The sequence below is a fragment of the Equus caballus genome, chromosome 22, assembly GCF_041296265.1.
Source record: "Equus caballus isolate H_3958 breed thoroughbred chromosome 22, TB-T2T, whole genome shotgun sequence".
NCBI lineage: Eukaryota > Metazoa > Chordata > Mammalia > Perissodactyla > Equidae > Equus > Equus caballus.
In genome coordinates, this window is record NC_091705.1 from 32180515 (window position 1) to 32206384 (window position 25870).

Consider the following 25870-nt stretch of genomic DNA (forward strand, 5'->3'; position numbering starts at 1 on the left):
TGACGCAGCCCTTCTGGGGCTTCCTATGTGATGCTTCCTGAAGCTAAGGACCAAAAAGTTCTTAACAAGACTTAAGACCTTTAGCTATTGAGGCATTCTTCAGTTTTCAGGTCTGCTCCAACCCACAGAGATCCCACCCTCTGAAGTCCCAGGTGTGTGATTTGGGACTTCTGGAATGGGGCTTAAGGAAGTGGCCTTGTCGAGGCATCAGCTCTGTGTGTTCAGGCGCCGAGTCCGGGAAGCTGTGCTGTGTAGCACCCCCTTCTAGATGGCACCTGTTTTAACCAGGTGTTCCGGCAGGTCTAGAGACAGGTACGTCAACCCTCATGAATGAATACGTAACAGCCCGCAACACGGCAGCCAGCACAAATGGGGCACTGAGCAAAGAGAGCAGATTCCTGTGTGCATATGACACGTTCACAAAATGCCCAGGCAGCAGGAGACATCCAAGTGCCACTGGATTCCTCAAATACAAATGTGACTTCTAAACTTTTTTTTAAATTCAGGATCAAGACCACAGACAATTTATTATGTAAGACATGGGGTGAAGAATGATCAAGGAAAGTTACGGCTGAGAGTGACATGGAATTAGATGAAAAGGCTCAAGTTTGCTAGAGAGAGTTTAAATTTGGCTTTTGCTCTTGGAAACGAAAAATAATTATAAGAAGCACTTATGCCTTACAGAGCAAATAATCCACAGAGTGTCATTTTCATTTTGCAAACAGGGACACAACAGCAGTCAAATATAAGCCTAAACACCCCAAGAGTTAACATACAGGTTTGAGAAGATATAACAAGGGATTGAGCATGCTGGTGGGTTTTTAAATCAAATCCATATTGAACCCTGTGACCTACTGGAGGTTCTAAGTGGAACCTGGGGAAAGCAGCTTTTCCATATAAAACAACAACGACAACAAAGGAAACCCAGGCTCTGCTGGACGTCTATAATACTCATTTGCAGTAAGGCTTTCAAGATACATGAACTTTTATAGCATTTGTATTTTAAGGATTTAGGGCAAATACATTTTTTTCTACTTGATAAAAAGAAAATTAGTACTTAAAAGGTTCAAAAATATATTGATTGAGTGATTTTTTTTTACATAAATAAATTATATTGATTTTTAGGATTTAACAGCTGAAAAAACCCTTTCTGCTTCCACTGGAGGCAAAACTGAACAAAATGTTAGTTAAATAGAGAGAGCAGCATTTCTAAGAAATCTGTTGTCAGCATTATAGACCATCTATGCTACAAAGATGTTATTAAATAGGATTTACTCAATTACTGGATTCTTTCTTCTTATAAGATCAGTTACAGAATTTCTGATTTATATCTCTGATTCATAAAACCGGGACTCCACTTTTTGTAAATACATCTGATTGATATTTTCAGTCACGATTTAACAGACTTCTTTGAGATGCTCATTTTAACATTTACATAATTTATAATCCCAAATGTATAAAAGACAATGACAAAAGCATCATAAATAAATAATGCAAACTGAAATAGTTATGTCAAACTTTTGGACCTTCTGATAAATAAGCAAAACTGTAACAGAAAAAGTAAAAAATACAGTAAATTGTGACAACAAAAAGTGAAACTGGTACTAGTAACACTTCCAACATTTCCAACGGTCCTGCACAGCCCTGTGCCCCTAGAGTCCTGAACCATGAGCTTATTTCAAGTCTCAGAGTGTGAACTGTCAATAAAGAATAAGACCATCAGAAGGGATGGGACACGAGTGGGAAGGGAAAGAAACGGGGTAAGTGCTGCTCAGGCAGATGCATCCCAGCTCGGGAGCTGAGGAAGAATGAAAGTAGTGTTAATTTGCAACACAGTCTCCACTAATTTGATTTGGAATTTGAGTCCAACTGTAAAATATAAACAGAACAGAGAAAAAATGGAAAGAAGAAAAAAACTTTTCACAGTCGTATTATAAAAGGTGGTACACACGTTTCGACAACCTCAAATAACGTTGACAAAAGGCCCTAGTGAGTGTAAAAGTGTTGAGTGACTATTTTCTCAGAGGCTCCAGAAAGAGCCTTATTCTTGGTGAAGGAAAGCACAAACTAAAAACCCATTCGGCCCTGGTAGTGGTGAGAGCAATTCTTGAGAGAATGAGGTGAGGGCAAAGTGCTGGTCGTGTGCTTGTGAGCAGCCTGCGGCTCCAGGAGGGTGAGCCCCTAGCTCACCCCCATCGCTGGCAGTAACTCAAGGTGTGTGAAGCTTCCTCATACTGAGAAGAACCTTTTAACCTGGGGGAGGGAGAATATATATGGATAAAATAACGCCTAGTCAGTACTTCTTGCTGCAGGTGTCTGAAAAACCATGAAGGGGGAGGTTAGGTTACTACCAGCAAGGTTTTGTTTTATAAAGAAATGAATATATGCATTTTCAACCATTAGTTATATACTTCTGTCTATACTACTCATTTAGTAATCATGATAAAATAGGGAAATACTTTAACTAAAAAATATGCACCAGCACTTCCTTTCTCTGTGCTTTTCAGTTCCCCCATTACATTCTTCCCAGTCAACACAGCTCAGGGAAAAAAGAGCTACTCTCTGTCTCTTCTTCAGCCCTTCAATAGTAAATCCCTAGACAGCTTTCTTTTGCCATTTTTCCTCTTCAAATAAGTGGGAAACTTGGAAGAGAAGGGGGTAGGGCGTGTCACCAAGTACTGTATTAACTACGATTGCTGGAATGAACAACTGGATAACAGAATGAGAATTCTGTGCCTCCTAGACTAGGTCGACGACACTTAATCTAATGAAGTGGCAAGACCCTGCAACTATTAACATCTGTTACCATAGTTCTCAGACAGGAAATTAGGTAGGTAATATTACTTATGGAAACACAGGTTCTTATGAAGGTGAAGTGAGGGAAGTAACAAACCTTTATGGGATAAGAAACTTACAAGTCACAATAATTTCTTAAATGAAAAAGTTCTAATTGCTGTCACTGTTGGAGTCTTTGAGGCCCCCTTCCCTGGGCTGTGCCACATGGTCTCTATCTGGGGGCACACGGGCCCTGGATTCGGGGCAGTTCAGATCACTGCCTGGCTCCCTTTCTGACCCAGGAGCAGGCTCTGGGTTGGGGTTTGGGTTGTCTCCTTTTGTTTTCTTCTTCTTCCTCTTCTGGCTCTCCAGACCAACTATTTCAGAGTGTCTGGCCTGCTGCATGGCTGGCAGAGCCATGCCCATGCCAGGGGAGAGAAACATAGATGGGTAAATGAGTCCAGGAGACACTCCAGGGATGAGAAACGGGTTAAAAGCCACAGGACTACTCGTGGTTATTGCAGGTCCAGATTGATCAGAAAATGGACTAGGACCAGGCTTGTCTTCAGCTAAAGCGTCTGTTTTTACATCATGGCTACTTGGCTTGTCTTCTGCAGTCTTTTCGGTCGTAGACGTACCACTTTTCGTTGTGCTTGACAGAGGCGCTGGAGCAGTGGAAGTGCAGGTAGTCGCCATGGGTGCATTGAGGAGTCCCCCAACACCAAACATCTGGGGCACTGCGGCCATTCCTGGCAGCATCATGGGCAGCATGCTCAAGGTGCTTTTGACCTCTTCCCCTGTGGGCATTGTGGCAAAGCTGGCTGGGAACCCCACCAGCCCTGTGAGGGGTATGCCCGGCATATTTCTCATGTTCTGAAGTCCTACCAGGTCCATCCCAGCAATCAGTCCATTCATGAACAGTGGCCCCATTCCAGAGGGAGAGTCTGCCACGATGGCAGGAGCTTTCAGGAGCTCACTCCGAGGCCGCCTCCCTCTCCTGCGAGGACCTGCATCTCGAAGAACAGGCTCAGGCAGGGTATGATTGAACTTGTTTTCTGGGAGAAACCCCTGAAAAAGGACAAAGAAACACGAGATGCTGAAGGTTACTGGATGGCGTGCAATCAGCAGGGGTTCTGCACTGACCTATCTTGTCCCAGCTCCACGAAGGATCCTAGAGTGGGAGCACCTCCTGCCTACCCACCCAGAGTCCAATGGCTCTCTTTCCTAACTGCACCTGATGGGCTTCTCCCTCAGAGGCCGAGAGCCTGTCACCACCACACAGCGCTTCCAACATGCTCACCACGCAAAAGTGGCGTCCACCGTGTAAAGCTGTGACAGTGCTGGCAGGTAGAGACCAGTATGAGAGATGCTCAGGTCTTAGTCAAGACTTTAAAAAATTTTTTATTTACTTTTTTCTTAAAGATTGCCACCTGAGCTAACATCTGTTGCCAAGCTTCTTTTTTTTCTTCTTTTCTTCTTCTCCCCAAAGTCCCCCAGTACGTAGTTGTACATTCTAGTTGCAAGTGCCTCTGGTTGTGATATGTGGGACACCGCCTCAGCATGGCCTGAAGGAGTGGTGCTTGGTCTGTGCCCAGGATCTGAACTGGCGAAACCCTGGGATGCCGAAATGGAGTGCGCGAACTTAACCACTCGGCCGCGGGGCCGGCCCCTAAGACTTTTTTTTTTTGATTCAGATATAACTGACACAACATTGTATTAGTTTCAGGTTGTACAATGTAAAAAAAACATGGAACGCTTCATGAATTTGTGTGTCATCCTTGTGCAGGGACTATGCTAATTTCTTCTGTAATGTTCCAATTTTAGTATATCTGCTGCCAGAGTGAGCACAGTTGAGACTCTTGTGGCTGCGACCTCTTGACCAGATCCCAACATTTGTCTTCCTCATGACACTGGAAGGTTTTTAATTGAAGCCACAAAGCAGAGTAGGTGAGACAGGGTTCTGGAGCAGACAGACCTGAACTTCGATCCTGACTCTGTAACCCCCTAGCTGTGGGACTCAGGCCAAGTCAGTTAACCTCTCAGAGTTGTGGTGACAAAGGACAATAATATCATCTTGTAGAGTTACTGAAAGTGGGGTGTTGAATACATGACCTGACCACAGGAAGAAGTGCTCACTAAGGGACACTGTGAGTTGTGTGTGTGCCCCACTTCCCTCTGGAGGGCAATGACTCTGACACAAAACACGCTGCCTATGTGTTTGAAGAAATGAAGGCACTCTTGAATAAAGCTAGGGAAATACATCAAAATAAGTGATGTTCTGATTTCCCTTAAGGGAGACAATCTATTTCTCCTCTGCTCAGAGGTTTGCTCTCCAGTTTTCTTACTCCAGAATTAAGCCCTTCTGCTCCACGTGGAACTGAACTGTGACTGTGCCTGGGACTTACCGCTCTGCTTGCCCACAGGTCCCCTGGCACAACACCTTTGAATACTTTACCATCACACATCTGGATGATTTCGCTACACAGAACCAGAGGAGAACCTACTGCTTTAACAGCATCCGTGAGTGGCAGGCAGCACAGTGGAGAGAGTGCCAGCAGGGAGTGGGCCTGCTGCAGCTGCATATGCCCCTCCTCTGTGACGGGCTCAGGAACTTGTGGAGCAGAGAGGACCTGGCCAGCCCCCTGCTCAAGAACTTGCTCTCCTAAAGCTCATGGTCCGGTTGCAGAGGGAGAATTAAATCACTGCAATTAAAAGGTATCTAACTGAATGCATTTCAAAAACGGCGTGAATAACCCTCAGATGAAGAGAGAAATGTTTTCCCCATGGAAAGGGAGGCATTTCTTTTAGGACTCAGCATCTGTAATGCCTAAACCCCTCTGGGTAACTGTGCTCCTTTCCTTCTTTCCATTACCCTCCACTTCTCACCAACATCATTCAGTTTATCAAGGATACATGTCCACAGTGTTAAAGGCAAATTACATTTCTGTTGCTGAACAGTCTGTCTTTTTTACACAGAGGAGCATAAAGACAAAGCCCTTTCTTGTGGGCCCCTGGGAGTCATCTCTGCTTTCTGAGCCACACTAAAGGGAAGCAGCCCTAAGTATCCAGGATTCTCCTCCTCCTATTCTTGTCACAAGTTGCTGTTCTATCACCTTCTCTCTTTTTTTTTTTTTGAGGAAGATTAGCCCTGAGCTAACTGGTGCCAATCCTCCTCTTTTTGCTGAGGAAGTCTGGTCCTGAGCTAACATCTGTGCCCATCTTCCTCTACTTTATATGTGGGACGCCTACCACAGTATGGCTTGCCAAGCGGTGCCATGTCCACACCTGGGATCCGAACTGGTGAACCCCAGGCAGCCGAAGTGGAACATGCGAACTTAACTGCTGTGCCACTGGGCTGGCCCTTATCACCTTCTCTTTGATCGCAGAAATGGTGAGGCTAAAGATGTCCAGGGTGGCCTGGAGGGATCTGTGACCAGATTCGCCCTGGAAAGATGCAGGTCACTATCAGGGCTGGGATGTGGAGATGGGGGTGGGGTCAGCCCCAAAAGGCCCCTGCACAGGGCAGGAGGTGGGAGGGCTCAACAGTGAGGCTCCCGGGCATGATGCTGGAAGAGCCCATGCTTCTCCACGGCTGCCTGCGCTGCCTTTCAGGATTCTAGGGCGTTTGTGTAGACACCTTCCCTTCCTGAGAGTCTGGAGTAAGGTGAGAAGTAGCTGAGACCTCACCAGCCCACAGCTTCCTTGTCTTTGAGGCTCAGAGGCAGGGACCCAGCTGCACTCCTCAGTAGCGCATACTGAACGAGAAAGGAGGTCTAAGTCTCACTAAGAGACACCTGAAGGGCCAGAAAAACCCTTTTATTAGGTCGGGAGTCTTAGAGAATGTAGAGAAAGAAGGAAGGGAGGCTAAGGGTATCCAAGGGCTGAGACTGGTGAACAGGCCTGAGAGCAGTTAAGAAATCTCTTTACAACCCTCCCAAAGACATCTACTTTGAACTCTAATCCAGTAGCTCTGGTGCTTCCATTTGGTTCACTACCTCTCCTTTCCCCTGTTAAAGAAGTCAAATCCTTAGAAAATCCAACAGATCTTTGCTTAAGGGGAGTCGTAGAGCCAGGGTTAGCTGGTGACACCCGTTCAGGTTTTCAGTGCGCTGAGTGCACGTGTGTGGTGGACTCCAAAATGAGAAGCAGCTGGGATGCACTGATTCCCACAGCAGCGAGGGCAAGTGGTTCTCAGTGGTGCTAAGGAGGGGGCAGTGCTAACAGGAGGAGCAGCAGACTAAGGACAGCCTATTCAAGGAGCGGTTACCCTGCCTCAGGCGCTGTGCTAAGGGCTCCATCTGCATGATCTCAGTTAACCATCACCCCGACCCTGTGGAGTCAGTACTGTCACCACAACCATTTTACAGTGAGTTTACAGATTCACAGACACATGAAATATGTGCACTTGAATGTTCCCAAATCTCCAGAAATAATTTTTTTTTTTGAAGTCTGACATCTGTCCTTCAATTTCCCAAAGAATACTAAAGAAAAACCAGGGCTTCATGGGCAAAAAGCTTTATGATGGTCACTTTTGTTTGACTGAGGAGAAACTCTTCTCAAAAAGCCTTGGTTTAGCAGAAGAGGGAGAAACCTCTCATACTGTCAGGTTTGGTGCCCCTTCTTTCTTACAAATCAAGGGGGGCGGGGGCAGGGATTTGTGCCTGGGGGCACAGCTTGTCAGGGACAGAGGAGGCTAGAACCCAGGCCCTGCAGCCCCCAGCCCAGGACTCTTTGCATGCACCACACCACACTCATCTCATTCCCACGTGACCAGCCACCTACAGTCTGTGAGGCTGGTTTGTTCTGGAGTGTGCTGGGTGACTACTTGCTTTGGTTCAGGGGAGGATCACTTGGGGAGCAATTCCTGCCCGGTTCCTGTTTCTAGAGAGACAAGAGGACTTGATGGATTGGGGCCAAGCTAAAAGCCTAATTTCCTACCAGTCTATGTTGAGTCCATTAATGCAAATCGCCTGATTCTGGACTACACCACATAGTCTCAGGCCTGCTGGGCACACCACCTCAGCGCAGGGTAACCACAACTTGACCACAAGGCTTTTCCAGGCCCTCTTCCCTGCAGCCTACCCACAGCCAAGAGCCAGGAAAAGCTGTCGGGGTGTGTCTTTTTCCTTTATACCCACAAATGTTCCCTCATAACTCTCCAGTGGGAGGGCATGTTCGATCTTAGAAGTCTTTCTGTTGGGAAGAAAACAACTCCAGAGCTTGATGAATAACGCCTCTATCTTATTTTCAAACAATACGCTATAAATCAGACGTGCTTTAACATACTTTATTTTGAGCTCATCAAGGCATTTAGGACTGGACAGCTCACTTAAGACAGCCTGCGACCTGCAGACAGACCTTTGGTCTCCCTGGTCCTGCCCACTAAGTTGAAGTCACACTCCTCAGGCATCAGGATATCCAAAAATGTCCCTTCCCTGCCCTTGTTGAGAACCACTGACGTAGAGAGAATGCTGGGACCTTTCAGACCTTGGAACCTGCCAAGAAAGCACAAGCTGGCCACCTTCTCCCCTTCAGATTGGGAGAGCAGCAGCAGAAAGGCCCCACGGTGAAGAGAACAGTTCTTCATCTACAGCAAAGCAAGAGGCATGCTGGCGGAGGAAGTCGGCTCTCACCACTTCCTGTGGGAGGGAGAGTCACTCCAGCCCCCCAGCTGCTGCCCACCCTAGTCAGGTGCCCCTCCCAGCAGCTCAGCGACCACACACAGTGGCCACGTCGGGCTTTGGCAGCTCTCCCGCCTGGTAATTATATAGGCTGGGAACAAACCTGCTTCCTCTTCCAGGGGAGCCTGGGGAGCAGGCAAGGAGAGCAGGGAAAAGGAAAGTCAGAAGTTAAGTGACATGGGAGGCAAATCTGCTTTCCTAGCTGATGACATGGGCATCCCAACCCCAGAAGAGTATCTTGCTTTACCAATACATGGTAGCATTTATTCCAAGGCCCGCATATTCAACTCTAAAACTTAACTCCTGGGTAGAGATGGAGAAGCAGGTGGTGACCAAAACTTCCTTACTCCTCCCAGGAAGGTTGGCAGGTTCAGTCAACAAACATTCACTGAATGAAAACAGACCTAACAACCAAATGCAGTGTGTGAATCCTAATTTAAAAATCTTAAAAACAAAAAAAGTAAAATAAGACAGGAACTAGCTCTCATCGACATTTTTGGGACAATAGGAAGTCTGAATAAGGACTAGATGTTAGATATTATTAAATTCACATGTGTGATAATGGTAACAGTTATACAGGAAAACATTCTTAGGAAAGCATGCTGAAGTATTTAGAGGTGACGTGTTATCTCTGCAATTTAGTGTCAAATGGCCCAGCAAGAATCAAACAAAAAAACTACACAGACACGTAAAACAAATATAACTTACAGAGATAAAATATATGAGGTATGTGCACGTGCACACACACATTTGATGAGCGACCACTATGAACCAGGCGTCCTGAAAGCTGAATTGCGTGGCCTTGCCGCAGCCTGTGGATTGCTAGGTCTGTGTAGCTTGCCCAGCTGAACCACAGCACACAGCAGAAGGAGCTGAAGGAAGACGTTCTTTGTGGCATTTGAATCTGTTGCTAGAAGAAGGGGTAGGCAGACCCTAGAGGGCTCCTGTCCCAGGAGGAGCCGTGTGAGACATGGGTGAGGGGAGACGAACCCTCCTGGAGCCAAGCAGAGCATTGTACCAGCTCTTCCCCATTGGGAAGGCGGAGCAGCCCTGAAGACCAGGTGGACAAGTGCTTCCTGTTCTTGCCTTAACTGCAGGAAAGGGCCTCTGAGGCAGGGATTGTGTTTATTTAACAAAGGCGGGAAAGTGCATCTCTGGTAAGAGGCTGGCTTGCAAGAACAGCTTAGAAATGGGTTTTCTGGCAAGGGGTCAGAATCTGCAGGGGTGTGATGAACATTAATTTCCAGAGAACATGAGGGAAATTGTTAGACGTGCAGAAACAAATGAGAAAGCCAAAGGGGAAACCACATGTTTTTTTTTGACAAGTCTCTAAACCAAGAGCTCAGACTACAACAAAGCAAGAACTGGGGGTCTCTACTGGACGACTTATGGAGACACTGTGTGCTAAGACAGAGAGAACGTGGGGAGGCAGCGTGACAGGGTGAGACAGGCAGGAGAAGAACTGAAGCTGAATCAGCTGGTGCAGCACAAGCAGCTCTAAGAAAAGGGGTTGTAGGGACAGTTTTCGAGAATAAAACAAGAGAGGGGAAAAGAGGGCAACTTTTCCAATGTGACCAATTTTCTAACAAGCAGCCCCCCGGGGACTGGCCTAGGCTTCCCTCCCACAGTGGCTGCTGTGGAGCCACAGTGGCACACGGAGACGAGCGAGAGCAGCTATCAGAGCTGCCCAAAGAGTAATCATCCAGGTGACAAAATCAGTAACGTTCCTTGAGAACATTAAGTAACAACTTCTTTGTGCACGAGGAGGAGGAAATGACAAGGGTGGGTGGTCTTTGAGAGCTAAAAAAAGAAATCATATCCAGGCAATCTCACTAAGAAGGGAATTAATACTCAAGCAAAGCCATCGTTGGCAGAGCACTGAAGACAGGCATCCAGGAAGCATGCGGGTTTGGGGAATAACCCAGGAAGAGCAGGTCCCCGTGAGGACCTTCAGAGGCTCCCTGTTTGGGCAGAAAGCACCTTTTATGCACATTTATGTATAATTTGCCCAAGCTCAACAGATTTTCAGGTTGAAACGTTATTAGTGCCCCCTAGAGGTTATGAATTTTCTATTTCAAATTTGTACTCATCTGCAAACTATAATTAACTCAGATTCGTTATACAAGAAGTATTTTGCAGATGCCTTTGAAGTCTCTTCCAGGCTTATGATTCTATAATAGGAAAAGGGCAGTGCTCGGAGTCAGCTGTTTTTCATTGCCAGTGAGGACACCAGAAGGAAACGTCTTAAATGGTAGCCAGGAAAACTGAGATTAGAAAATGAAAATTTCCAATAATAGAAGTTTGTTGAACACTTGAAACAGACTCCTGACAAGAGTTAATGTATCTTTTCCCTGTAACTCTCCACAAATATGGAGTAAAAAATACGAACTTTCGGGAATGGTTTAAGCACAAACTTAAATGAAAAGATAAAGGCTGAAAACAAATGACTCCGGGAAGTCATACCACTGCCCAAGATGCCCCAGCCCCACTTATCACTACTTATCAACTTTCCATACTGGCCTCTTGTCCTCTCAGAAAATGTCACCCAGCTACCCGCTCCCAGCTGGTGATTTGTTTCTATGAAGGCTTGGCTCTACCATGACATGACCATCTTCCTTACCCTCAGTCCTGGCTCCTTGGAGACAGCAGGAACCCTCTCTTCTCCGCTCAGGGAGTTGACATCTAATTTTCCAGGTTCCTTACAGCGTGGCCTCCTCTGCTTTGGTTTGTCTGAAAAATTCTAGGAGGCAAATGGAAATCAACATTACATTCTGTCACAGATTCTTCTGAGGAGGTTGGTGCTTTTCATCTGGGTTTGCTATTTTCTCATTAATGACCCTCTGCACAGGACTCAATCAAGTTAGGCTGAAGGAAACAGCCACTTGGCCCTCAGCTAGGCTCTCTCCTTGAAGCAAGCATTCCTGCAGTAAGCTGCAAAAACAGGCTGTGTGGGCCTCCTGGCCCTCCGGACTAGAATACCCCAGCAGACCCACCGTCTCCCAGGGCACTGCTTAATTTCTAGCCTTTTCCTCCTAATCATTTTCCCAATTCTCTCTCCACTGCCACCTACCTGGTGGGCTTTGTCTATCTATGTAGGGTGTGCATCCGTGAATCCATTCTCCTTTTTTTCTTGTGAGCTCTCCACCTCTCTATCTTATTAATCAGACATTCCCCAGGACAAAGACAGTGGTGGGGTAAATGAGCAAATGAAGAAAGAAAAACCCAGAGAAGACATCAGTGCTCAGGAGCCCTCTCCTACAGACTCCTAACCTGGAGGATCTATGGCAAAGGCACTGAGAGGACTTGAGGAAAAGTCCCAAAGCAGTAAGTGTAAAACATCCCTGCAAAGTAGTGACATATTAACTTGAAGAGAATACACAAGAACGTTTTCATGAATTGGCAGCATTTATGCAACCTAAAGATCTCTCTGTGAGCTTATGACACTGTGTGGCAATTCTGGAGAGAGAAGGGGGCTGAGCCTAGGCCAGTTCTGTCCTCATAAGATTCTGCATGTCTACCGCTTGGCACAGCATTCTGACATGCACTGTAATTTCTATTATTGGAAAACTTAATTGAAATCTAAACGTAAAAAAAAAACCCCAAACTTTAAAATGATGTTCTTAGTTGACACAGATTTCTCCCAAACTTCCTGGCCTCCCTCTGCATGCTCCTTATCAAAAAGGGCATCGAGTTAGCAGGAAGTAAGCCGCAGTCTCAGGCAGCACCAACACTTACTGCTCCAAAGCCAGGAACTTCTAAGGAGTAGTCAGCCTGTTGTCTCAGCCAGTCAAGCAGACTCTTGCTGGGAATGGCTTTCTCAGCCTGGCTGCTGGCTGCTGGGGCTGGCTCAGGGGCCGAGGTGGCAGGGACTGGCCCTTCTGGGTGTGAGGTGCTTAGGGGGGCCGGTCCTGGGTCTTCATGGACTTCCTGGAAAAAGGAAAAACAATTATGTGCAGTTAATCACGACAGAATGAAAACTAGTTTCTAAAGGAAAAACACATAAGGTGTTCTTTGACTCTTTCTATCTATTTCCACCCTAATATTATAGTCAAGCACTGCACGATGACATTTCAGTCAACAACGGACCGCATATATGACGGTGGTCCCCTAAGATCAGTACCACAGAGCCTAGGTGTGTGCAGTGTGCTATACTATCTAGGTCTGTGTAAATACACTCTATGATGTTCGCACAACAATGCAATTCTCAGAACGTGTCCCCATCCTTAAGTGACACATGACTGTACTCTGCTGGGTTTTTGAAAGAATTATGACCCACACATAAACTCTTGCACATGTTGGCTGTTCCCTCCACCTGAATGTTCCTCTCCTATTCTTGTCTACCTGGTAAACTTTAATTACCCTCTACCTACTCAGGTTCAGTGTTACCTCCTTTGTCACCATCACTGACAAACCCAGGCGATACTGGCTGCTCCACTTCCTGTCCCCCTACAGCACTCTCAGGTCTGCACCCAACAGAAAATGCCACATTGCAATTTACTTACCCATTTCTCTCTCTATAGTTCAAATGCCTATCTTACACATGTCTGTATTCCCACTGCCTATAACTGGGTCTACAAGGTCAGTGCTAAATAAATGCTTGCATAATAAATTTAAAAAATACTCTGTGGCCAAGGGAAAAAATTTATCAGTCATCCCATTGGATTTCTACGATCATTACAGAGAAACTATGGCTTTGTGCCCCTACAAAATGAGACAAGCTTCTTTAAATCTTGCAGTACTGGACAGGGAAAAAAAGCCCTGCCACTTCAGTTTCCCAAATTATATAGAAAGTCTAAGAGGAAGACATATTCCAAACAATATGCCTTAGTAATAAAGCTCTAGACAACAAAGTCCATGGTTCTCTGACCTGCTACTTACTAGCTGGATAATCTTGGGCAAATTATTTAATGCTCATAAGCCTCAAGTTTCCTCCTCCATAAAATGGGAATAATAACGGCACCTGCATCGCTTTGTTGTGAGGATCACATAGGACAAGCAGGTAAAACCCTGAACACAGTCCCTGGCACATAGTAAGCACTTGACAAATACTGGTAATTATTATTCCTTTAAAAATAAGAAAACATGAAATGTGGTTCCTGTTTTGGAGCTCAAAATTCAATAAATAGGAAAAACCAAAATACAAGGAGAAGTCAATGCATTAAGCAGTCTAAGGGGATCTTTCTTGATCAGGTGTACAGTTTCCAACCTTTTCTGCTCTTTACAATGATCTCCCTTGAGTTTAGAATGTCTTAGTGTGATCTCAGTGGATCCTCACAGCAACTCTCTGTGGTAGACGCTGCTGCCCCACTAAACAGAGAAACAAGGTGAGGCTTGGTGGTGTGTTCAGTGTTGCCTAGGAAATCAAGTAGTAGAGCCAGAATCAACATTCAGGAAGTCCTGACTCCTGTTCCTTCTCCCCAGCTCCTGGAAAGCCCACTAACCTGGAGCAACGCTGCTGCAAACTCAACCCTGCTGTCTTGCTCTTCTCATTCAATCACCAGTGGCTCTTCCGAAACACTGGAGGATTTGGATTGTTTCTATTTGAAATGATAAGACCTCCTGGCTCATTTCTCCAGGTTGCATGCAGACTAAGGGCCCTTAATGGATCAATACCTATTTCTAGAAAAGACTAAGAGCAGCTTATAATGAGGACATAATGAAAATAAGTAGGACAACTGATACAGGCATAAAAGATCTATAGACCAAAAACTTTTGTGTCTGAGGAAGAAGGGTTTGTTGCTCAGTGTAGAAAGGTCGATGTTTTTACTTAATGGCTTCATATACCCACCAAGATTCCTGCCTGAAGTGTTTGCTCCTTCAAAAAGATGAGGTCCATCCCTCCTTCAACATGTTTCCGTCTCCCTCTCCGCCTCCTTGAGGCAGCGTCATCTCTTCTGAGGCTTCCATTGATGATCTGTCCGGTCACTGGGTGAATAAGGCCAGCTTGTAGAATCCCAGATAAGTCCATGCCAAGGGCTCCTTGAAGGGAACTGATAGCCCCAATCTTAGGGGTGCTGGTGTTCACTGGGAAAGGTGATGTGGCTCCTGGGGACCCCTCTGATGTGCAGGAGAGGTCCATTGCTGACTCCCCATGCCAGCCGTTGAGGACGATGGGACGGTGCCCATGGGTGGCAGAGAACTGTTCCAGGCTCCGAGCCTTTGCATCCCTCTCCACCTCAAACTCGTAATGACGTCTGTGCTTTTGTTCATCCTTTATGAATACTGGAGCCAAGAAGCTCTCCTGTGAACACACACAAGTGGCAAGAGGGGTGTGAACACCATTCTGTGGCTGAATGCCAGTGCTTCCCCAGGCCTGACTGCCTTGGGCCTGGTAGGATTTGTAGTCCTCTTCTGTGAGGTTCTTCTAACTCAAGCCTTCTCAAACTTTAGTACCAAATCACCTGGCTAGCTTGTTAAAATGCACACTGTACTTCAGTGGGCCTGAGAATCTGCAGTTATAACAGGTTTCCAGATGTTGCTAAACCTGCTAGTTCATGAACTCTTGGAGTTGCAAAGTTATAATTTGGGGAAGCTCAACCTCAGCTGTACATCAGAATCAACTGGAAAGTTAAACAAAAATTCCAAAGCTCAGTCCACACCCTAGACCAATTAAATCAGAATCAGCAGCTCTTCAAGGCCCTGGTGGATTCCAATGTGTAGCTGAGAGTGAGCGCCCAGTGTGCTGACAACATATCGCCAATGAATCTTGAGTTTTGAGTTTACAAAACTCATTCCTGCTTTGATTTCCCCTCTTTCTATCAGCTGCCATCCTTCTCTTGATCCTCCAAGTGTTGAACACATGGATCCATTCCTGCCTCCCTTTCCTTATATAGCTATTAGTTATTGCATCATGCCTGCCACTTCTCTCCCCTTTATTTGTATCCACCCTGCCACTAATCTAGTCTAGAACCTTTCTCTTCATCAGGCTGCACTTGGCCTCCCAACCTCTGAGGCACTTCCCTTTCCTGATCCTCATCTCCCATAAATCTGCATACCACTCCAGTTGAGCTGCAAAACGCTGCTCTCATCATCCATTTCCCTGCTCCAAAACTTTTAATAGCTCTCTGCTGCCTACAGGATAAAATCCAAATTCCTCAATTAACACTAATGGCTTTACAAAAACAAACAAATAAATAAATCAATCCTATTCATTCAGTAAATATTTGTTGAATGAATGACTCAGTTGAGAAGCGCAAAGTGTCTCCTATTCTTTGTTTCATGGTCAACACCATTCTCACGGCCGCACCTTCTGGATCTGGGCCACCAATGCTGCACCACTGCTGAAGCTGTGTTCTGATGCCTCTGGCTCCGAGAGGCTGCTTCGAGAGCCAGCACTGCTGGTTAACACAGGGGCAGGCACTGTGCCTGAGGGCTCATACTGCTGGCTGGAGGGCCACTTCCCCTTTAACACCACATGGCAGATATTATCTAGGCGGTTGATTATCACGCGATCCTATAAAAAAGAACACAACCTATGAGGGATAAGTACCAAGTTACCCAAATTCACTTAGTCCCTTGAGATCAAGCGTTAAGTTTTCTAACCAGAAGGAGCTGATTAGAAAAGAGCACACTCAGATGTACCCACTTTACAAGCCTTAAAATAATTTCATAGCCTGCAGGATGAAAATTAAAGTTACAGTGCTGTAAATATGAAGACAACTGACACTTTCGTCTTACGGTCTAATTAGTCAAGTGCATATATCCTTAATGTTCAAATGTTACATAACTAATACCTTTTAAAGATATTAAACATCTCTCTCAGTCTGTTATTCAGAAATACTCTGAAATGTAAAGATAAAGGATTCAAAGCTGAGAATGCTTTGAGTGGGGAATGCAAGCTGCAGGAGGTACCTTTGGCCACTCGGAGAAGGAATAGAGGGTTTTCTCCTGGAGCAGCTGAGCGATGGTGGGAGCCCGAGCCTCCTGCAAGTCCTCCACCAGGTCTCCTGTGATGCCCGATGTCGAGCTCTTGCTCTCTTCTTCTGAGTATTTCCCTGGATAATCTGGGAAGAAAGGTTAAAAACACTCATTGGGTACTTGGGAGATAGTAGTGATCTGAAAGATCAGGGCATCTGATCGTGTGTGTGCGTGCGCGTGCGTGTGTCTGAGGAAGACTGGCCCTGAGCTAACATCTGTTGCCAATCTTCCTCTATTTTATGTGGGATGCCACCACAGCCTGGCTTGACAAGTGGTGCTAGGTCCATGCCTGGGATCTGAACTGGCGAACCCGGGGCCACTGAAGCAGAGTGTGTGAACTTAACCACTATGCCACTGGGCCAGCCCCTTGATCTCTATTATTATGATTAGTCCATTCTGTGCTAATTTATTTTAAAGTGAATATTAATTACCATGCCTTCTATTTCTAGAAGAACCTTACCAGTTAAGCCATAAAAGCAGATCCTGCTCTAGGGCTACCTATGCAAATCATCTGATAAGAGTTTGCATCTACACCCCAAGATAACAACAACAAAAGAAAACAGAAAGGATATTTTTCTCTGTATCCAAGAGTGAGAGGAGATGAATGACCACAAAGTCACAAAGTGACTTCTACACTGGTATAGTGGGTAAGAGGAAACTAAACACTGTCATACTTTGATACATTTGAAGGGACAGTCTATGAAATGTAACACAGCTAGAGACTGATACTAATGATGAAGGATGAAAAGTCATTAAACTTACAACAAAGGTAAAATAGACCTGATTCATATAAAAAATGATGCAAAGAAACCTAGAACACTTAAATTACTTCACTAACGGAAAGAAATGAAAATGCAATTCATTCTTTCAAGCTTCAGTGGTGAAAGCTTATTATCAATGTGAAGTGGATCTTCAAAGATTCACTTACCAGTAATGACAGGGAACTAAGAGAGGGTAGCAAACTATCCAGGGCAGGAAAATTTGTGAATCTCCTTTCTTGGTGGAATGACAAGGAATGTCCAACCTCTGAAATGTGAAGATGTCACTTTTGACCATGCAACAAGTCTCCTAGGGAGCTGCAGGGACACCTGACCATGAAGAGGGCCTTACCAGGCCAGAGGATTCAAGGATAAACAAGATAGATGAGGCCCTAGCCCTCAAGGCTCTTACAGTTTCATGAGGGAAAGACAGGAAAATGGTGATAAATGACTAACTACAATGATAAACTGTGGTAAGTGCTATAAAGGGAAAGAAACAAGGTGCTGAGACAGGGAATAAGAGGGGAGAAGTTACTGGTAGAAGGAAAGGCTGTAGAGAGAGCCTCTCGAAGGAGAGAACACTCAAGAAGACAAGGGGGCAATGGGGAAGGGTATTCTGGAGATGCTGCGGAACTAAGAGCCACCCAGGGGAAAAGTACAAAGATGAGGTGGGAGGGGTAGAATCATCTAGACTATGCTAAGTCCTTTAGGCCATGATGGACAATTCAAGCTTTATTCTAGATCCAATGGGGAGCACAACTAAAAGGTTTTAAGCAGAGGAGTTGGATTTAAGTTTTAAGGAAAACCAAATGGTGTGTGAGAGAAAACCCTGGAAAAGGAGCCAGGAGACCTCGGGGCTGGCCCTGACAGCTGTACTAATTCCTGCTCCTTCAGCTGTAGATTTCCAGCCTCAGAAACAGGGCTAACCCTCCCTGCCCCACCTACTCCACCTCTCATCTGTGTGGAGGATCCCTTGTGATGTCTGCAAAAGCACTTTTAAAAGCAGTGGTGCAAGGGATCCCCACCCACAGGTGTGCGCGATGCTCATCAAAGCTTATCAACTTTACTGCTGCCTTCCACCCCAACTCAGCACTGCCCCCAAAGGACATCAGTGCAGGACCAGTCCTTCTCTAAACCATACTCTTCTTTACCCTGTATTCATTGACTATCTGGATTTCCAAGGACTGATTATTTGGTGATATTCCCTACAATGGTACAAAAAGCAATGTGGGTTTTATTAATTCAACACATGATAGTGATCCTTTGTGGCCTCCATGAGAAGGATGGGCACAGTCGTAGACTGGTTCCTCCTGGGTCAGTTGGGGCTACAAGTCGATTAAGCTGCTTTCAATTCAGCTTCTCTGTCCCTATCCCAGCTAGTGTGCAAATTTTAATTTGAGTTCAGAACTCTTCCTATGACAGTCACAAATCACGATGACTAAAACCAAAGGTGGGGTACTTTAAAAATAAAAGGAAGCTAGTTAACCCAAGGGAGTTTAGCTTAGCTCATCTCTCTTCCTCTTTAATATAAAGTCAGTGCTCCAGAAGGGAGAGGCTGTGTCTAAATCCCTGAGCATCGCACTCGGCATCGGGCCAGGCATGAACGGGAATTTTTTTTTTTTGGTAACAATGAGAATAAACAGAACCATTTTTCTTTTTTTTTTTTTCTTCCTGCTTTATCTCCCCAAATCCCCCCGGCACATAGTTGTATATCTTAGTTGTGGGTCCTTCTTTGTGGCATGTGGGACGCCTCCTCAATGTGGCCTGACGAGCAGTGCCATGTCCGCACTCAGGATCCGAACCAGCGAAACCCTGGGCTGCTGCAGCGGAGCGTGTGAATTTAACCACTCGGCCACGGGGCCGGCCCCTAGAACCATTTCTTGTTCACCCTAATATGCCCTCGTGGGTCTGAAGAAATTACAACAACAGTAATGAAGTTAAAACCCATTTGTTGTTGCTCAGGATCTCTAATCATCGTATTTATATCACTGCAAAGCATATAAAAATCTCAGGGCCATCTAGATTCTTAACATTTTAAAATTCCTTCTGACCTGAATCCTTGCCTAAGATTTCCTCATTTAAAAGATCAAATCTATTCATATTTTTGTCATGTTACTTGTAATTTTGTTACTTTTATTTCTGTTGAGTTACTGAAAGGAATCTAAACCAAATGCACCACCATTAAATCACAGGGTTTTGACAATGACATGAATAAATGGTGCTATCTTTGCTCACCTTAATAAAGATCACATTTATTTGTAGTTTTGTGGAATTCCTGAAAAATTAACTATACCTATATTAAATTGAAGGTTCCTGACATTCCCAGGCTGTTCTACTTTAACCACTGTGAAGCACCCTATCTAGCGCAAGAACAAATTGCTTCCCCTTGACACTGCTATCTAGCATCTATTGTACAAAAGCCCACAGTCCCACGGCTGTGTTCAGCAGCAAAAGGGCTCTGATTGTCTACAATCATCTTCAATTGTCTGGAATGACCACAGTTAAGCTACTCTGTCTCAGTTTCAGACCAATGCCTGTGACCTTTGGTTTTAAGCACATCATGAGTGTAGGTAGGTTGTTTCAGAAGCTGTAAAACTCCTAACACTCCCCACTTGCTCTCCTTCCCTGTCATGTGAGCATTGGCTTATCCAAAATACAAGATCCCACATACTGTACCTTGATTATGGCAATTTCCATCTCTGTCATAATCATCTTTACTCTCAAAATCCATGTCTTCTGACTTGAGTTCACTTCCTTCAAGAGTATATGTAAGGAAATCTTTTTTCCCTTCTGCATTTTCTTTCCAAGGTTCTTTTAAAAGTTCATGCTTCATTTGAAATGGCTCTGATGGAATAGCAGTCGGCTCACCTTCCATTGTGATGTTATTAGTTTTGCTTTTGTACAGGTCTGGGTTATAACCCTTGGGTTTCTCCACTTCAAACTCATCATACTCGAGGCCACGTGTCCACCTCTCCATGTGTTTGCAGTGACACTGACAGGCTGCTTGAGGAAAAGCCCCTGGCGGTCCAGGATTCTGGCTTACGGCTTCCATGCTTACTTTCTTGGCTTCATCTACATGGAAGCCTAGGCTCTTTTCCCTTGGGATATCAGCAGTGGGTTCGGCTAGATGCAAAACCTCTGGCCTTTCCCTCATGCCTGACGCCATGTCTAAGTTTTCCTCCTCATTTTCCTCCTCTTCCTCCTCCTCATCACTGTGGTTCTGACTCAAAATCAATTTATTTTCTAAACTTTTGTTTTCTAATAAATCAATTAATTGCTGATCCGATGACAGGTTTATTTTGGAGTCACAGACACTAAGATTGCACATATCTACAAACCCGCTTTCATTTCCTTGATCCAAGGAACGGGAAGCTAAGCAGTGGGCTTCTAGCTGCCCGCTGCTTTCAGGTCTCTGCCCTGCCTCACTACAGCAAAGTTCCCCTTCCTTTGAAAGAGACATCAACAGATGTTTCTCATTTTTAATGTTCATGTGAGCTACTCCTGCTTCTAAACTATCCATCAAAGAGGGACCTGAAGCTAGTTCTGCCTCATGGCTGCCAAGCTGGAGGTTCCCATCTTTGCTTGCTGAGATGGCATCAGCATCTCTTCTGGATTCTGTATTGGTGCTTGGGCTCTCCTGAAAAGAGCCTAGCTCTCGGCTGAGAGCCTTCTTACCATACATCACGCTCTCTAAGGACTCAGGGAGTAGACTGTCATCATGGGTGATGGAAATGACATCCTGAACTTTAGAAATAAAGTTTTCACAAGTCATGTCAGATAGACTGCCCCCAGGTGGATTGAGATGATCACCTCTACCTTCTATTTTCACTAGATTCTCAGGTTCACTTTCAAGGGACTCTGAAGTCCTGTTCATTTGAGTATATGTAAGGGATTCATATAGTTTGGAGTTGGTCTGGTAAAGGCAACAGAGACTTTCTGGTGCCTGGGTGTCAGTTCTTTTATGCTGGGCATAGTTTCTGTAGGCGTCTAGGAAGGAGAGCTGAGGGTCAGTCATGATGTAATAGTCAGTGCGGTTCAGCCCATGTTTGGCGGTACCAATGAGCAGGTCTCGATCATGCTTCCCACACTCCCACCAGACTGGGAGGTAGAGGCTGGGCCTGCAGAGCTGGAGGCGTTCGTGCAGCTGGGGACACTTCAGCACTTGCTCTCGGACCTTCCGTAACAGTTCAATGCGGTACAGAGTTCTTGCGGCCCGTTCCTCGGTGATGGGTTCAACGTAGATGGTGGGATCTGGGGCACCTAGAAAGGTAAATGCAGAGCCTATCACTTAAGGCAGCCCTCGGACACTCACTGCCCACCTGAGCCCCTGCATTTTTGGTCTTACAGTTTAACTCCCTGGCTCCTCAGCATGGCAGTCTTAGGTGTGTGTGCCCCTGCTCAAAAGAAAAGCTAAAAGAGAAGGGAAGGTTTTTATGAAACAAGGACAGACCCAGTGCGGGTGAAAGAAGAGCATGAAAACTTCAGTTCTGGAAATAATACTAGTTCCCATTCAATAAGCATGTACGATGAGCCCGGTACATGCTACTTACTTCTCACAAAAGTTCTATGATACCCCATCATCATCCCTGTTTTAAGGATGAGGAAGGAGGCTCAGATAAGCTAACTTGCTCAAGGTAGCAGAACCAGGATTTGAGTCCAGGTCTCGTCAGTGTGACTCCGAGGTCTAGATCTTTCCAATCTATCCAGCCCGTGGCTTTAATGAAAATGTAGTAACCATGCCACAGGGGGGCAAAAGTTGGGACATCGGTGCATGCTGTCATCGGCTCAGAACCCAACCTGGACAGGCTCAACGTTTGTTTTAGCTTTCCTAAAACATAATCATCCACTCCAAAGCAACATTATCTACAAAGTGAGGCTGAAGAGGGACTAGGAGGAAGCTGCTGCAAATTCCAATCAGGAAGAAATGTCTCAGAAGGGGTGCCTGTCAGATCAGGGGCTGTTTAAATGACAGCCACTTACTTTCTATAGCTACGAGTCAATATACGAGAAAGTTAAAGTTATTAAGATTTAATCTAAGGAAGGTGCAAAGTTCATAATAGGAGAAATCTCTCTGAGATTAAAAAAAAATAAAACTATATTTTGGAGAAGGTAATTAATAGTAGTCCCTCAATATTTCTGTGAGGTTTTAATCTCAATTTTAATTTTTGTTGGAGTTACATAATTTTGGGAGAGATATTTTATCTTATGAGGGTGGACCCAATTAGAAGTACATGAATTTGTGAAAACCCACTTGTCTTTACTTGAATTCTTCAGGTAGACTTCACTTTCATAACTACACCTCAAGTAACTCTGTACCTCAAAAATAAGCCTGTTGTTTCCTTGTCTCATCTGGGATAGACTCACAGAGCTTTCTTACCACTATCTTTCCATGCAGGCAGATGACAGACGTTCCGGCACATGGCCACAAAGCTATAAAAATAGTGTTCCAGGCTCTCATCTGACTTCTTGTCCAAACGGGAAATGATGCGGAACTGTGTCCAGTCAAAAGTTTTCTTTTCTTGATCATAAACAACACCAAAAGAAGACACTGTTCTGTAGAAGTCTGCTTGCTCTCTCCTAGTCCACCTTGAGATAAAATCAGAAAGGGAGAGAGAGCTGTTTTTCCTTCTTTCTAACAAAAAAGCCAACAACTATTTATTGAGCATCTACTAGGAGAGCCCATGACATTAGGAAAGTAGCTAGAGCTGGTCTGTCTGTTCTGTTTATTTTTGTTTAAGTGAAATTGGGCTGAGAGGCTTACAATAAAAACAGCCTATCATCCTACCACCTCTTTCAACTTTTTCTTCTGCTATTTACCTCTTTATTTCTAAATCATGTGTACATACTTGCTATCTCTTGATTCATCAATTTTAGAGATTACCTAGTTAATTTCCTCTTGTGGGAGATAAAGAGTTTCAAAATACTATGTATGCTTAACTATTTTGCTTTATACCCGCCCCCCCCCCGGCCCCCATATGACAACACAGAATCATAGAATCCTGGAGGGACCTTCCAGACCATTAAATTAACCTCCTTTACTTTACACATGAGGAACCTGGTCCAGAGAAGGGAAACAACTCCCTCAGTCATACACCTCCCCTGATTCCCTATCTCACACTGGCTTGCTTTCTGGTTTTATGTAGACAGGGTGCCCATATCAATTATCTTCTCTAGGATACAAAGTTTCTCTGGTCTTAATATCCTGCAGGATTAAGATAATGACTTAAGGGAGCTGAACTATTATACACCACCACAGTCTTTACGAAGGCCTCTTGGGCACGGTATTCTCCACCTCCAGAGGGAGTCAGGCTAGGAGTAGGGTGGGGAGGTCAGAGGAAGAGTAAGAAACAGGGAAAAAGGGGCCCTGCCCTGGCTCTTCTCTTTGGAGCTGTGAAACCTGGGAGAAATATCTTCCCTGAATTACCAAATTCCATAAAGCCAGAAGGAGTACATAGAAGTAACTGACTTCACTTATGTGGCGTTCTTTTAATTCACTAGATGTTACAGCAAGGATAGAGAGCTATAAAGACCTAACAACTGGGACTTTGTTGATATTTTCTGGTGGCATCATTCCTAGCCTGTGCTGTCCTTCTGTAGCCATTTTTAGCTAACTCTCACATGGACAAGTAACTCCTGGTTATATTTATTTTTCCTTCTGCTAATTTTCCTTCTGGGTTGGCATTTTATGGTACTTATTGCTCTCAAAGGCTTGATAAGGACTGGTAGGTATAATAAGGCAGCTTTAAATGCATACTATTCACTTTGCTGCTAAAGCAACACGGTCTGATATATGCCAGTGTGGTGTTTTTAAACTATATCCCCAGAGACTGGGGTCTAACTTACAGAAGAGGGTCAAATTAGAAAGTCATAAATGTCTGGGAACTGTGAACAGAAGGTACCCTAGATTTCATCAGACTCCCCAGGCAGCACGACGACACTGTCACAGCTGGAGGTTGGATTTAATTAATTCTGGAGACAACCTAACTTCACATGAGAACATCAAACATACTTGTCCTCCAGCTATCTGCTTCCCCTCTTGTCATCTTTACCCACTGGGCAGCTCAGCATGCCTTTGTGGCCATTGGCTTTACCTCTTTTGGGCTTCTTTGTTGATGAGATCCATTTCTGAGGTTCTCCTGAACATCTCTTCCTGGACCCAGTATCCTTGGTTACCTGGCCCCAGAATTTCAGGTCGGCAGAGCTCCTTGCGGTTGCAGCGCTGGTAAACAGTGACCAGACGTCTGAGACGAGCTGTGAGAGCAGATGAAACTGGCCAGGGCGATTTGTCTGGGTCGGAGCCATCCTGGGCTTCAAACATCAGTGAGGATATTAGTATTTACAAATAGAACTAAAATAAAGGTGACTGGTTTTTCTGGTTGTTGTTGTTTTGTCTAAATAAAAACAAATCTGACTCAATAACTTAACCAAAGTAGCTCCTACTTAACAATCAGCTCAGGAGCTACGCACAGCTGGAGGGGCTGCAACTGTGCTTTAGAAACAGCTTTAGGTTGTCGTTGGCTCTGTTATCTCTCAAATACAACTCTACCTGTCTCTGGGGGCAGAAATGACTTGAGGACCTTACTCTAAGGCATCAGAACAAGTAGACCCTCTGTAGCCTTCTCCATGTAAAACTATGGGCTTTTGTGTAGCTGGGCCTTCCAAATGCCAAATCCTCCATTAAGTTGGAATCAGAAAAACAAACACACACTAACCAAACCAAACCAAACCAAACACCCCTAACTTTGCTCCAAAAAAAGAGAAAAATCAATGAAACCATGATTCCTTTTTATCTCTCAGACTCCATCCTGACTTCAGATATTATCATTCATTTCATGTTTGAATTTCAGTGCCAGGTGGGGGAAGCCTGCCAGAGCCACGTTAAAGCCTCATGTGTGACTGCAGGAGAGTTTGATGAAGGTCAACTTACTTGGCTTTTTAAAAGAGCCTCCTTAAAAAACAGCATTTTTTATTACATATGAACTCCAGGGTAACTACAAACTGGGACCTTACTTTTCTTTGCCTTCAGAAGGACACAGTCTCACCTGCCCGGCTGTCATCCTTCTTTTCACCAAAAGTGCCATCACCTCCATCACTGGAACTCTCCTAGGGATAAATGAAGCCATCCCATCAGCAAAACTGTAGTTCAGAAGAAACCCACTCAGATAGCCCCTCTACAGGAGTACACACACACAAGAGACATCTCGGGCCCATGAAGATCTCAAAGACCAAGACGGTCCCTGATAAATAAAACTTACTTTTGCACAGTCTTAAAAGAGCCAGAAAGCAGTTTATGTAAAAGAAGTATTTTTTCCTGGAACTGTGTGGAATGATTCTGCCTGTAGAGAATTAGCTTACAGAATGATGAACTGGCATGGTTTCCCTGGCAATTACACTTGACACGCACTATTTTAGCTGTGAATTTAAATATTTGCTTTACCATCGTCACTTGCAATTTAATACTATCATTTCATAAAGGTTTTGCCTGCATTTTTGTGGGTTTTTTTTGCTGTGAAAAAATAACACGCTTATGTTCATTATGGTTAGTTTATTTCACAGCAACAGACGCTATTTTCCTAAAACATGACTGCTCCAGACATGAAACCTGATGGCGCAAAACCCCAAGAATTTAAAATTAAAATCACAATCTGAGTCTCCAGAATCTGGAGTGATATCACAGGCACAGAGCTTATCCAAGTTGGAGTATTTGTCAAGTTGGCTCTAATGGACTCCTTTAGGAAC

General features: G+C 44.8%; 1 protein-coding gene and 1 non-coding gene across 6 annotated transcripts in view; both read right to left on the minus strand.

Moving 5' to 3' along the window:
• Window positions 1–501: 501 nt before the first annotated feature.
• Window positions 502–25870, minus strand: part of CHD6 (chromodomain helicase DNA binding protein 6) — a 203209-nt gene continuing 177840 nt past the window's right edge. For 4 of the 5 annotated variants that reach the window (XM_023626581.2, XM_070247062.1, XM_070247063.1 and 1 more), the window contains 10 exons: window positions 25174–25234; window positions 24223–24439; window positions 22509–22717; window positions 19808–21391; window positions 16308–16459; window positions 15703–15909; window positions 14245–14697; window positions 12192–12383; window positions 11077–11196; window positions 502–3843 (listed from right to left, as the gene is read on the minus strand). In XM_023626581.2, coding sequence (XP_023482349.1) covers window positions 2947–3843; window positions 11077–11196; window positions 12192–12383; window positions 14245–14697; window positions 15703–15909; window positions 16308–16459; window positions 19808–21391; window positions 22509–22717; window positions 24223–24439; window positions 25174–25234 — 4092 coding nt within the window. In that variant the 3' untranslated portion in view covers window positions 502–2946. Of the gene's footprint in view, window positions 3844–7225; window positions 8271–11076; window positions 11197–12191; window positions 12384–14244; window positions 14698–15702; window positions 15910–16307; window positions 16460–19807; window positions 21392–22508; window positions 22718–24222; window positions 24440–25173; window positions 25235–25870 lie in introns of those variants that run through there. The other variant, XM_023626584.2, reaches the window with a different exon arrangement.
• Window positions 4517–4623, minus strand: LOC111770091 (U6 spliceosomal RNA). The gene has a single exon (XR_002803035.1). It is a non-coding gene; the product is annotated as a U6 spliceosomal RNA (small nuclear RNA).